This window comes from Podarcis cretensis (genome assembly GCF_951804945.1).
Source record: "Podarcis cretensis genome assembly, chromosome: 7".
NCBI lineage: Eukaryota > Metazoa > Chordata > Lepidosauria > Squamata > Lacertidae > Podarcis > Podarcis cretensis.
This window is the reverse complement of record NC_137176.1, coordinates 92,673,625-92,686,429: the sequence shown is the minus strand read 5'-3', so window position 1 is coordinate 92,686,429 and position 12,805 is coordinate 92,673,625. Positions and strand designations below refer to the sequence as shown.

Below are 12,805 nucleotides of genomic sequence, written 5' to 3'. Positions count from 1 at the left end.
GCATTATTAGACTCCCTCCCCACCCCACCCCCTTAGAGAAGTGGACACAAATACTATACAATGCAATGAATGAGAAAACAGGAGAGCCATGGAACTTAAACAGTAACAAGAGGGAGTTTCGTTTTCCCACCCCAAAGGAGGGGAAACTTGAGTCCTCGCATTCAGAGGGACAATGGGAGGAATGTACATTTTCATTCCTGGCACAATGGCTCTATAACCGCATGATGTGGCTGCTGTCGACGAGGCCCAAAGCCTGTCCTCCTCCTCACGAGTGCAAGAAGCGGTTGAAGGCATTGTAGGCGGACTCCAAGTCAAAGAGCATCTGCCGCACTTGAGAGTCGTCCAGTTCGTCCGAAGCCGACATGCCGCTCAGGGTTTGCAGCCTGGAGAGAGAGCAAGAGGCATCAAGCGCTGGAGCGGAATGAGGAAGAGGGAGAGAAGGGGCGTCTTGTCTCCCCCTCTCATCCTGCCTTCCTCCTTGTGACTCCACAATATACTGGGGGGAGGAAAGGGAAGCCTCTCCTGGGAAATGCCTCTGTCGGGCCATAGGAGAGGGAGATGGCTCTGGCCTCTTCCCTGTTCCAAGCAGAAAAGTGAGCGCAGGCTGGGGGAGGTTTGGAAGCCGCACAGAAAGGCCTCTGGCATTTCCGCCAACCCACCCGGGATAGAAAAGCTATAGCTTTGAGGCGCTGCCTTTGCTGCAGTCTCCCCACCAGACAGGCGGGACGCGGGTGGCGCTGTGGGTTAAACCACAGAGCCTAGGGCTTGCCGATCAGAAGGTCGGCGGTTCAAATCCCTGCGACGGGGTGAGCTCCCGTTGCTCGGTCCCTGCTCCTGCCAACCTAGCAGTTTGAAAGCACAAAGTGCAAGTAGATAAATAGGTACCGCTCCGGTGGGAAGGTAAATGGCGTTTCCGTGCACTGCTCTGGTTCGCCAGAAGCGGCTTAGTCCTGCTGGCCACATGACCCGGAAGCTGTACGCCGGCTCCCTCGGCCATTAAAGCGAGATGAGCACCGCAACCCCAGAGTCGGCCATGACTGGACCTAATGGTCAGGGGTCCTTTTTTTACCCCACCAGACAACCATTTCATTTTAGAATAATCGAAAAAGGTAAGAGGAGAAAAACCAGAGTTCCTAATTCTATGGGGAAAATGCTCACCACTGGTTCACTTTCTGCCGCCCCTCAAAGTCCGGGGGCAAGTGGCTCATGCGGTTCATGGTCTCCATCAATTCCCGGAGGTCAGGCTGGATCTGAGGAGGAGGAGAAGGAGAAGGAGAAGGAGAGGGAAGGTCACTTGGCAGCCTTTGTTGGTCAACCTCCCGCCATCTCTCCCAAGCCACAAAGCACTCAAGGAAGTGTCTTGGCAGGCATGTGCAGTTGCTGATCTCAGGACACCAAGCAATTTTCATGCTGGCTAAGCGTATAGGGAATTGGGGAAAAACGTGCTTCAAACCATGGAATCAGGATGGCAGAAGGGGCCCCAACAGTCCTCTGGAGTCATCTAGTGGAGCCCACTACAATGTAGGAATCTAAACTGAAGAACTGCTGACAGAGGGCCATCCAATGAAGGAGAGGCTGGATCAGGCCAAAGACCTCTCTAATCCAGCATCCCTTAGGGACATAATGCTTCTGATCCTGCAACTGCCTACTAATATCATTATTATCATGACAATTTCTTCCCCTCCTTTCACCCCAAGATGCCTTCTGTGCCAACTTTCAAATGCCTGAAAACTATTCTATTCGGCCAGGTCAATGCAGCCAATTAAGAGTTCATCCTTCCACCGTGGTTTATTGATGCTTTAAAAAACAAAACTACTTCATTATTATCATTTAAATATTTATACCCCAGCTTTTCCCCTGGCATGGACTCACTTTTTGTGCATGATTTTTATTCTTTTAATGTTGTCAACCGCCTCTGGGTATATTTTTATTATTTAGTGGGATATAAATGTTTTTATAAACAAAATGAAATAACCAAGGTCCTAAAGGGTGGGTGAAAGCAAAATTACAGAAATACGCTGGGTCCTAAAAACACTCATCTCAAGTGTCAAAAGGCAGGGTGATGATGGTAGCAGACACTGATAGCTTTATCCCCCTGTGAACATGTAGGGAGTATTTCGTAAGATTTATACACTGCTTTTGGGGACACCGTCATTGTGATTACACCTAGAGACAGGATCCTATCAACTGCTTGCCCATTTCACAATGAAATCTGTGCCTGTAGTTTGGCTGAAAAGCATGCAGTATCTAACACCCCACAACAAATGCACAAGTCAATAATAATAATAATAATAATAAATAAATAAATTTTTATTTATATCCCACCCTCCCCAGCCAAAGCCGGGCTCAAAGCGGCTAACAACAATAAAAGTGACACAGTTTACATAAAATCACAATCAATTAATTGAAATGCATTCTAAAATCAATTCAGAATCAAATTGATGGCAACCATTGGGCTAGAATTCTCTGAGGATTACCAAAGGAGGGGGGGTCAAACTGTGCCTTGGCCAAAGGCCGGGTGGAACAGCTCTGTCTTGCAGGCCCTGCGGAAAGATGTCAAGTCCCGCAGGGCCCTGGTCTCTTTTAACAGAGCGTCCCACCAAGTCGGGGCCAGTACTGAAAAGGCTCTGGCTCTGGTTGAGGCCAGCCTAACCTCCCTGTGGCCCGGGACCTCCAAGATGTTAAGGTGCTTACCTTGGCCTGGGGAGGGCAGCAACTTTGGGTGGAAGCACCCCTCTTGTCTCACTCACCTCATCCATTGCCCGGATCTCCAAGCGCAGCTTGTCCATCACTGTGATAAAGAGCTGCAAGGGGGGAAAAGACCCTTCAGTTCAGGCCCAAGGAGCATCAGGCAGAAGGACCCCCAAGAGACGCCATTCTGCTCCAGGTCGTCCCCCCCTCCCCCTGCCCACCTACCGACACGATGTCCGCAATGCAGCGGTTGAGGTTGCCCTTGTCGTCCTTGATGGTAATCGGCCGGTCTTCCTTGATCCTCTCCATGGCCAGCGGGCAATCGAGCTACAGGAGAAAGGAAACAGGGACGCTCAAAGGAGGGATACACAGATCAGCCACAACTTTCCACAGGGATCCCCTCAGGCTCCCCCAGCCATGGTCTCGATCCCCTCGAGGACAGCAAGGTGGGTCAGGAGCTGGAAAAAGCCGCTTCATCTGCACTCTGGGGTGAAGGAGCAAAGGTTTTGCACCCAGGGATGAGAATCTGGCTGCACAGCTGGGACCAGAGGACACCACTCCCCGCTCAATGCCGCCCATGCAGACGTCGCTCTTCAGCACCAACTGCTTACCCGAAATTTACGGCAAAAGTCATCGATGGAGTTGATTTCTGGGCCTTGGACCTGCTTGAAGGCTGCCTTGTACTGGACTAGGAGGCGGGAGCAAGCTGCAGTGTACCTGGAAAGACAGAGGGCCACATGGAATCGGCTGCCCACCCTCTTCAGCTGAGCCTCCACTGTTAGCCTTGCCCTCCTTTTTCTCCACAGCTGCTGTGATGGTTCTGGACAGTTAAGAGTTAACACTCCAGGAAGCGTTCTTATTCACTGGGTACCTGGCCCACATGACCCAGGCATTTTCCTTTGATCTATGCTCTCTGGGGGATGCGGGTGGCGCTGTGGTCTAAACCACAGAGCCTAGGACTTGCCGATCAGAAGGTCGGTGGTTCGAATCCCCGTGACGGGGTGAGCTCCCGTCTTTCGGTCCCAGCTCCTGCCAACCTAGCAGTTCGAAAGCACATCAAAGTGCAAGTAGATAAATAGGTACCGCTCTGGCGGGAAGGTAAACGGCGCTTCCGTGTGCTGCTCTGGTTCACCAGAAGCGGCTTAGTCTTGCTGGCCACATGACCCAGAAGCTGTACGTCGGCTCCCTCGGCCAGTAAAGCAAGATGAGCGCCACAACCCCAGAGCTGGCCATGACTGGACCTAATGGTCAGGGGTCCCTTTACCTTATGCTCTCTGGGGGCTGCAGAGAGCAGTCTGAGAATGTGAGCAAGGTAGTTTCATTTTTGTTAGAGGCAGAAAGCTGCAAGCAGGCAGCTAGATTCTGTAGGTTTTCTTTTCTGTTTGTTATGCTTCTAAATAAAGAGTGTTAGAAGCACTGGTGTCGAGGTGAGTTATTGAAGACACCACGTCGCCACAGACAAGCCATTTTACGCTGCGTGTGAACTCTGCTAACGTCCGACAACTAAGAGTGGAAGCATGTGGGAGCCACTGAAGTTTGTCGGAGTGGCAATAAATTCAGATTTATTGCAGTGCCGTTGCAGCGGACTCAGTGGGTCAAAGGATTTATGACCCACAAACTTTAACAGCTGCCCATGACTGACGCTGCCCTGCTCCACTCCTGAATTAAGCAATGCTGCCCCAGATCTCTTCTCCCCTTTTACAGATCTCTTGAGGGAGCTGCATTGCAGGGGGTTGAATCAGGTGGCCCTCTGTGTCCCTGCCACCCCTCCAATTCTATGAACCCAGAGTGGCACTGCCTCAGATCCCTCCAGGTGCCTGTCAACTCACTCGTTGGGGGTGACACAGTCCTTGATGTAGGCTTTTTCCAGAGCCTGCATCGTCTTCACCACAGCAAACAGCTCAGCCATGTTGTCGTACCTGAAGCAAAGTTAAACGAGTCAATTGGGAAGGTCCAGCTGCACCCTGACCCGTTTACCTCTGAGAAAAGAGACTCTGACAGAGGCCAGGAGCCTTTGGGGGGGAGGCGGGCATAGGGGCATGCAGACCTCTCACGTGCCTTTCAGACGAGGGCTCCTGCATTTGTGGGGAAATGACACAGCACTCAAAATATAAAATTCCACAGTTGCTAGGGGAGCAAAGGGTTAAGACACATGGCGCTCCCTGTAAATTCCTAGAGGGCACTCTGTGTGAGGTCACATCCTTTGCTTGCCCAGGCAGAATGGATAACAATAGGAAAACAATCCTCGTCACTTCCTCGCACCTGAGGAAAATTCATCATGCAGCGATAGGGAAAGGATGCAGGATCCGTGCTCCCCCAAAGCACAAACCCCATCTTTGACCTAAACCATGTACAGTGGTGCCTTGCAAGACGAAAAACTCGCAAAACGAAAGAGTTTTTCGTTTTTTGAGTTGCTTCGCAAGACGGATTTCCCTATGGGCTTGCTTCGCAAGACGGAAACGTCTTGCGAGTTTGTTTCCTTTTTCTTGAAACCGTGCATTCAGGGGGTGCAGTTGCGACTTGACTTCGAGGAGCAACTCATAGCACGCGGTGTGGTAGCCTTTTTTGAGGTTTTTGAAGACTTTGGTGATTTTTGAAGCTTTTCCAAAATCCGTGCTTCGCAAGACGAAAAAAATCGCAGAACGAATTAATTTCGTCTTGCGAGGTACCACTGTATTTTGTAACTCTGAAGTACGGTCAAACCTCGGTTCCTGAACACCTCCATTTTGGAACATTTCAGCTCTCGGACGTCAAAGTTTTCCAGTTTTCGAACTTGAACATCTGGCGCAGCTTCTGATCTGCAAACAGCCTAGCTGTCAGCCAGTCAGAAGCCGCACCTCGGAGTTCGAACATTTCGGAAGTCGAACGTCCTTCCAGAATGAATTATGTTCGACTTCCGAGGTTCCACTGTATATCTTGCCCGCCTTGTTTCACTGCTATTTTCTACCTGAATCGAGTCTGCAACTTTATGTCGGGAAACAATATTTATATACTCTTATACTACAGACTTCTGTGTTGTTATTTTATTCAGAGGACTAAACAAGGCAGGATGCCCAGGGCATCCTGGATAATTAGAGAAAGCTCCGCAGCTTTGTCCAAAGTTTCAGTGCTAATGCAGCACAGAATGGCATATTTTAACTCTGCTAAACTAGACAACCAACTTCCTCAAGTGAGTTAAGAGGAAGGATGATTAATAGATGATGCATTCCACCCTACTTTCCAAATCCTTCCCAATAGCAATTAATGCAGAATTTAATATCTTATGAACTGCTTTCCTAAAGAAGACTCAGCCCCTCAGACCACTCCCACGACTGCGGAATCTCCAAAAGTCGCTCCCCCTTCCTGTCAAACAAGCCCCTTCCCAGGCAGAGTTAATAATAATAAATAATAATAAATTTTTATTTATACCCTGCGCTTCCCGGTTCAAAAACCGGGCTCAGGGCAGCTAATGACAAATTTAAAGCACTTAATTGTAAAAACAGCATAAAATACAGTATAAAAACATGAATAACAATAAAATTCAGAAATCAATTTAGGGGAAATAAGCATTAGATAATCCCCAGGGCTAGCTGGCTGAATTGGTCCTACTTGGGCCAGCGAGGAGGCCAGGGGAGAATTAGCTGTGGGGTCTCAGAGCGGGTGATCAGAGCAGGAGTTGAACAGAGGTGTGGCCTGAGCCTTAACTGAGCACGTCCTTTGCAATGACACAGACTAGAGCTGGGTATAATTGGGGCAAGTACTCACTTCTCTCGCTCCCGGGCGTTCTTGTATAACTTCACTTCCTGCAAGGGAAAGGAGAGTGACACTGGATCCACCAAATCTTTGCACCAACGAAAGGAGAGTTGAGGCATCGGGGACCTTCATGTCTGGGCTATGGGAGGCCCCAAATGCCCTTGTAAGGAGCAGCAAGGGGAGACCTGCCCAAATCAGGAGCGCTTTGGCTGGCAGTCCTGCAATCTTGGGGAGTGCATGAAATTCCCCGCAATACTGCAACTCCCCAACCCACTCTCTGTGCCTCATTTGAAAGGAGTTTCTGGCCACTAAGCCACGAGGGAAACAGCATCACTTGCCTCATATAGTTCCGGCTTATTCGCTGGGGCTGAAAAACAAAAAGGTGGAAATACATGAGACCGGCTTGCTCCCATGAACATGAGAAAAGTTCTCCAGGAAACCCAAAAGCAGGATTTGAGCACAAGAGCCTCTGCCCTCCTGCGGTTTCCAGCAACTGCCTCTGACTTTGGAGGCAGAGTATAACCATTGTGGTTAACAGCCACAGATTGCCCTCTCCTCCTTGCCTTATGCCAGAACACAAAAGAATTTGGAAGTGGAGCCCAAGATCAGTGGGGTTTGGAGACACCATGCCTGGCACACAGGTTATATACACAGAATCCTTGCCATTTATTTTTAGGCTTCTCTTCAAGATCTTATGCCAACACACCTATTCAGCTGTTTATAAATTCTTTCAGGTTGCGCAAGTGTCATACCTCAGGTTGCAGATGCTTCGGGTTAAGTTTTTTCAGGTTATGGACCCGCCGAAACCCGGAAGTACTGGAACGGGTTACTTCCGGGTTTTGGCGGTCACGCATGCGCAGAAGCGCTAAATCGTGCTTTGCGCATGCGCAGAAGCGCTGAATTAAAACCTGCGCGTGTGCAGATGCGGCACTGCAGGTTGCGAACGTGCCTCCTGCACGGGTCATGTTCGCAACCTGAGTGTCCACTATATCTCGTATTTAACATTTTATCACACTGACATATTTTGCTTTACATTGCCTTGATATTATATGTGAAGGGGCGATTGATATATATTTTTATAATGAAATATATAAAAACACTTCACACACACACAAAAACCCCTGCATATCAAGAATTTAAGGTCCAAGAAGTCCCTACATTTGCTCTGGCCACCCCAGAATTAGCTCAAAAGCAGGACTGAACTCACCTCCCATCCCAGGGGCTGCTGGGATTCCATGAAACATTCTTCCTCCAAGGGTCTGCAGCTGAGATCCAAAGTACCAACACGCAAGGTGCCTGTGATAAGAGCAGGTAAGAAGTCACAGCTAAACCTCCCTCCACATTTGTTCATTTGCTGATTTTGTATTCCAAGTGGCTGGGGAAACCCAGCCAGATGGGTGGGGTATAAATATTATTATTATTATTCCGTATATATTATTATATCTATGGGCTACTTTTAAAATGAGGCTGCATTTTAAATTGCATTTTAACCTGTATTTTAAATTGGGGTTGTTGTCTTTCCTATTATGCTTTTACTGTAATTTTACTGGTGTTAGCAGCCCTGAGCCCGGCTCCGGCTGGGGTATAAATAAAATTTATTATTATTATTATTAATTGAGGTGATTCAGACCAGGCCAGCTCTCCAGGGAGAGAGGGGGTGGAGCAGCGTCCGCGTCTTTCCCCCCTCAAATTCCCGCCATCCGGGGAGGGAAGGAAGAGACATGTCAAAGAAAAGGGGGCTGAGTGTTGAAGAGAAGAGAATACGGATGATGGAAATGTTTCTTGAAACACTGCTATGTCAGTGAAGGAGGTCTTACAGAGATTAGTCGACGATAGTATGGTGGACACGGACAGGATTGGGACTTCAAATTATTTTTGGGCTTTTCCAAGTAAAGCTCTTTCTGCAAGAAAGCGTAAACAGGAGGAACTGCAGAATCAGTCCTCAAAATATAGCCAAAAGGGGAAAAAAAGCTTACAAGAAACCATTGAGAAATCAAAAATTGGGCGCCAAGACACTGCAGAATGTGTGGCACTCATAAAGGAACTTACTGCCCTTTGTCAGAAGAGAGACCAATTAAAGGCAGAAATAGATAAATACAAAGAACGTGATCCAGATATTGTTGAAGAAATCCGTCAAGCAAGCAAGCAAGCAAATAAATAAATAAAATAAGGAAGCAGCCAACAAATGGACTGATAATATCTTTGCAGCAAAATCTTGGGCGAAACGGAAGTTTGCATTTGAAGAGAGCTAAATTGACAAAACATTTGGCATTCCTGAAGACTTTTTCACTACATCGATTAGAAAGGTTTAGTAAGAATGGCAAGTAATTTGATATTGTTTGAGAGATTTCATTTTCATTCTGAAGCTTCTTTTTCTTTTGCCATTATTTGTATTTTGGTTAACAACTCCGCCTCGCCCCCAGCAGCAGCAGCAGCAGCAGCAACAACAACCCTGCGAGGGAGGCAGGCAGGCAGGAGGGAAGAGAGAGGAGAAGGGATGGAGGGGGGGCGCATTCTGGCTGGCCCATTGACTGACGGACGGATGACGGACCCAGGAGAGCCAAGGGGCATCCTGGCGGTGGGGGAAACTGCCCCAGCTGGGGGGGGGGGGTCCACGGATGTCAAGGCAATAAACAACTATTTTACTTTCAAAAGATAACTGAAGGCGGTCCTGTTGAGGGAGGTTTTTAATGTCTGGTGCTGTATTGTTTTTAATATTCAGTTGGAAGCCACACACAGCGGCTGGGAAAACCCAGCCAGATGGGCAGGGTATAAATAAATTATTATTATTAATAATCTTATATATTATTATATCTATGGGCTACTTTTAAAATAAGGCTGCATTTTAACTTTTATTTTAAATTGGGTCCCCACCCCATTATGTTTTTACTGTAATTTTACCTGAGCCCGGCTCTGGTCTGTATTTTAAATTGGGGTTGTTCTTTATTCCTCTTCTGTTTTTACTGTAATTTTACTGGGGTTAGCTGCCCTGAGCACGGCTCTGACCGGGGAGGGCGGGGTATAAATAAAATTTATTATTATTATTATTATTATTATTAATTGAGGTGATTCAGACCAGACCTGCTCTGCCCCCCAGCAGGAACAACAACCCTGTCAGGGAGCCAGATGGGCAGGGTATAAATAAATTATTATTAATAATAATCTTATATATTATTATATCTATGGGCTACTTTTAAAATAAGGCTGCATTTTAAATTGCATTTTAACTTTTATTTTAAATTGGGTGTGTCCCCCCAGTATGTTTTTACTGTAATTTTACCTGGTCTGTATTTTAAATTGGGGTTGTTCTTTATTCCTATTCTGTTTTTACTGTAATTTTACTGGGGTTAGCTGCCCTGAGCACGGCTCTGACCGGGGAGGGCGGGGTATAAATAAAATTTATTATTATTATTATTATTATTATTATTATTATTATTAATTGAGGTGATTCAGACCAGGCCAGCTCTGCCCCCCAGCAGGAACAACAACCCTGTGAGGGAGCCAGATGGGCAGGGTATAAATAAATTATTATTAATAATAATCTTATATATTATTCTATCTATGGGCTACTTTTAAAATAAGGCTGCATTTTAACTTTTATTTTAAATTGGGTCCCCACCCCATTATGTTTTTACTGTAATTTTACCTGAGCCCAGCTCTGGTCTGTATTTTAAATTGGGGTTGTTCTTTATTCCTATTCTGTTTTTACTGTAATTTTACTGGTGTTAGCTGCCCTGAGCACGGCTCTGACCGGGGAGGGCGAGGTATAAATAAAATTTATTATTATTATTATTATTATTAATTGAGGTGATTCAGACCAGACCTGCTCTGCCCCCCAGCAGGAACAACAACCCTGTGAGGGAGCCAGATGGGCAGGGTATAAATAAATTATTATTAATAATAATCTTATATATTATTATATCTATGGGCTACTTTTAAAATAAGGCTGCATTTTAAATTGCATTTTAACTTTTATTTTAAATTGGGTGCCCCCCCCCCAGTATGTTTTTACTGTAATTTTACCTGGTCTGTATTTTAAATTGGGGTTGTTCTTTATTCCTATTCTGTTTTTACTGTAATTTGACTGGGGTTAGCTGCCCTGAGCACGGCTCTGACCGGGGAGGGCGAGGTATAAATAAAATTTATTATTATTATTATTATTATTATTAATTGAGGTGATTCAGACCAGGCCAGCTCTGCCCCCCAGCAGCAACAACAACAACCCTGTGAGGGAGGCAGGAGGGAAGAGGACGGAGAAGGGATGGAGGGGGGGGTCCTGACTGATGGAAGGACGGACCCACGGAGAGCCAAGGGGCGTCCTGGCGGGGGGGGAAGCTGCCCCAGCTGAGGGGGGGGTCCACGGGCCCCACTTCCCCCCCCCCCCCCAGGTCTGAGAGAGCAATGGCGCCCCCCTCCCCCCCAAAATAGAGAGAGACTGGGAGGCGGGCGGGGGCCGCATCCCCACAAGGGCCCCCCGAGGACCAGGCCCCCCCACTCAAATCTCGGCCCCCCCCCAGGTCAAGGGCTGCCCCCCCCCCCAAGCTCAAGGCCTTACCCGGCTCCGGCTGCTTTGTTTCCTTCCCCACTTCCGGGAAAATGGCGCCCCGCCTCCGATCGATAGCTCGGTGCTCTCCCTTCCCCCTGGCGGGGATCGGCAATCGTTTAGTCAGGCCTGGCGGACCCACAGCGCGTTTCGGGCCGTAGATCTACGGCGGGCAGAGCTCTCGCACGCGCGTGGTGATTCCGGGTTCGCTGCGGGCAAGGCTCGTCTCTAGTATTGATATGATACCCAGCTCTACCTCTCTTTCAAATCAGAACCAGTGAAGGTCCTGTGTGAGTGTCTGGAGGTGGTTAGAGGATGGATGGTGGCTAACAGATTAGGGTGAATCCTGACAAGACAGAAGTACTGTTTTGGGGGGACAGGAGGCGGGCAGGTGTGGAGGATTCCCTGGTCCTGAATGGGGCAACTGTGCCCCTGAAGAACCAGGTGCGCAGCCTGGGAGTCATTTTGGACTCACAGCTGTCCATGGACACACAGGTCAATTCTGTGTCCAGGGCAGCTGTTTACCAGCTCCATCTGGTACGCAGGATGAGACCCTATCTGCCTGCGGACTGTCTCGCCAGAGTGGTGCATGCTCTGGTTATCTCCCGCTTGGACTACTGCAATGCGCTCTACGTGGGGCTACCTTTAAAGGTGACCCGGAAACTGCAATTAACCAGAATGCGGCAGCTAGGCTGGTGACTTGGAGCAGCTGCCGAGACCATATAACACCGGTCTTGAAAGACCTACACTGGCTCCCAGTACGTTTCTGAGCACAATTCAAAGTGTTGGTGCTGACCTTTAACGTCCTAAACGGCTTCAGTCCTGTATCCCTGCAAGAGCGTCTCCACCTCCATCGTTCTGCCCGGACACTGAGGTCCAGCTCCGAGGGCCTTCTGGCGGTTCCCTCCCTGCGAGAAGCCAAGTTACAGGGAACCAGGCAGAGGGCCTTCTGGGTGGTGGCGCCCGTCCTGTGGAACGCCCTCCCACCAGATGTCAAAGAGAACAACTACCTGACTTTTAGAAGACATCTGAAGGCAGCCCTGTTTAGGGAAGCTTTTAATGTTTGATGTATTACAGTATTTTAATATTTTTTTGAAAGCCGCCCAGAGTGGCTGGGGAAGCCCAGCCAGATGGGCAGAGTATAAATAATAAATTATTATTATTATATTATTATTATTATTAGGGCTGGCGGGGAAGTAAGCTGACCGGGTCGCTAACCCCCGTTCCATGCCAAGGGCAGCTTTTGGGGGTACGGTTCTGAACGCCTCACTCAAAAGGGATGTTGCAATGCAGAGGGGGAAGAGGTTCAAGGGAGGGAAAGCGTTGCCCCAATGACCCAGGGGGCAGGTTGCCATGCATCCGGGTTTTCCCGGGCACATAGGACCTTGGATCCCGGGCGGAAATCTGTTAAATGTGATCGAGCGTTCCAAAAGGACTGGAGTAAATTTATACATTTGAATGATTATTGGATTGCAAGCGATCACTAGCAGGGTTCTCTGAAGACTTGTAATGAGAAATTTTCTACCAGTTTTTATTTAAATTTTGAGCCATTTTGTAATGAGTGTAACTAGAACTGGAAAACGTACAAAATGCAATGATATAAAGGGTAATTTTGAAAGCTATGAGGCAGGAGGGAAGGAAGTCGGCAGGCGGTAAAGTGGATAATGATGATATGATCGATTTTCCATGTTATAAGAAAAATACCGCTCCCTTTCCCATATGGGCATAGCTGTCAATGTTTCCCTTTTTTTAAGGGAAATTCCCTTATTCCAAATAGGATTCCTCGCAAGAAAAGGGAAAAGTTGCCAGCTATGCTTATGGGGTACTCCAGAGCCCGTA

General features: G+C 48.0%; 1 protein-coding gene and 1 pseudogene across 3 annotated transcripts; one reads left to right on the top strand and one right to left on the bottom strand.

Annotated features, from left to right (window-relative positions):
* Positions 1-129: 129 nt before the first annotated feature.
* VPS28 (VPS28 subunit of ESCRT-I) lies at positions 130-11,095 on the bottom strand. Of its 2 annotated transcripts, none has more exons than XM_079984530.1 (10): positions 10,979-11,095; positions 7,631-7,719; positions 6,758-6,790; positions 6,436-6,469; positions 4,521-4,610; positions 3,303-3,408; positions 2,917-3,018; positions 2,751-2,804; positions 1,159-1,250; positions 130-383 (listed from the first exon to the last, which is right to left on the bottom strand). In XM_079984530.1, the coding sequence occupies exons 2-10, from the start codon at positions 7,665-7,667 to the stop codon at positions 266-268; spliced, it is 666 nt and encodes a 221-aa protein (XP_079840656.1). In that variant the 5' UTR covers positions 7,668-7,719; positions 10,979-11,095; the 3' UTR covers positions 130-265. The 2 variants fall into 2 exon arrangements, with proteins under 2 accessions (XP_079840656.1, XP_079840657.1); XM_079984531.1 differs by lacking the exon at positions 10,979-11,095 and adding an exon at positions 7,991-7,997.
* Positions 8,005-8,957, top strand: LOC307220529 (meiotic nuclear division protein 1 homolog pseudogene; annotated as a pseudogene). Its single transcript has one exon. The product of its transcript is annotated as a meiotic nuclear division protein 1 homolog pseudogene (transcript).
* Positions 11,096-12,805: the final 1,710 nt, after the last annotated feature.

Coding starts and splice junctions, on each gene's coding strand:
- VPS28 (XM_079984530.1), bottom strand. CDS start 7,667: ATGTTTCATGGAATCCCAGCAGCCCCTGGGATGGGAG. Junction 1,251..2,750: donor AGATCCGGGCAATGGATGAG/GTGAGTGAGACA, acceptor CCTCCTCCTCAG/ATCCAGCCTGACCTCCGGGA. Junction 384..1,158: donor CGGCAGAAAGTGAACCAGTG/GTGAGCATTTTC, acceptor CTCTCTCTCCAG/GCTGCAAACCCTGAGCGGCA.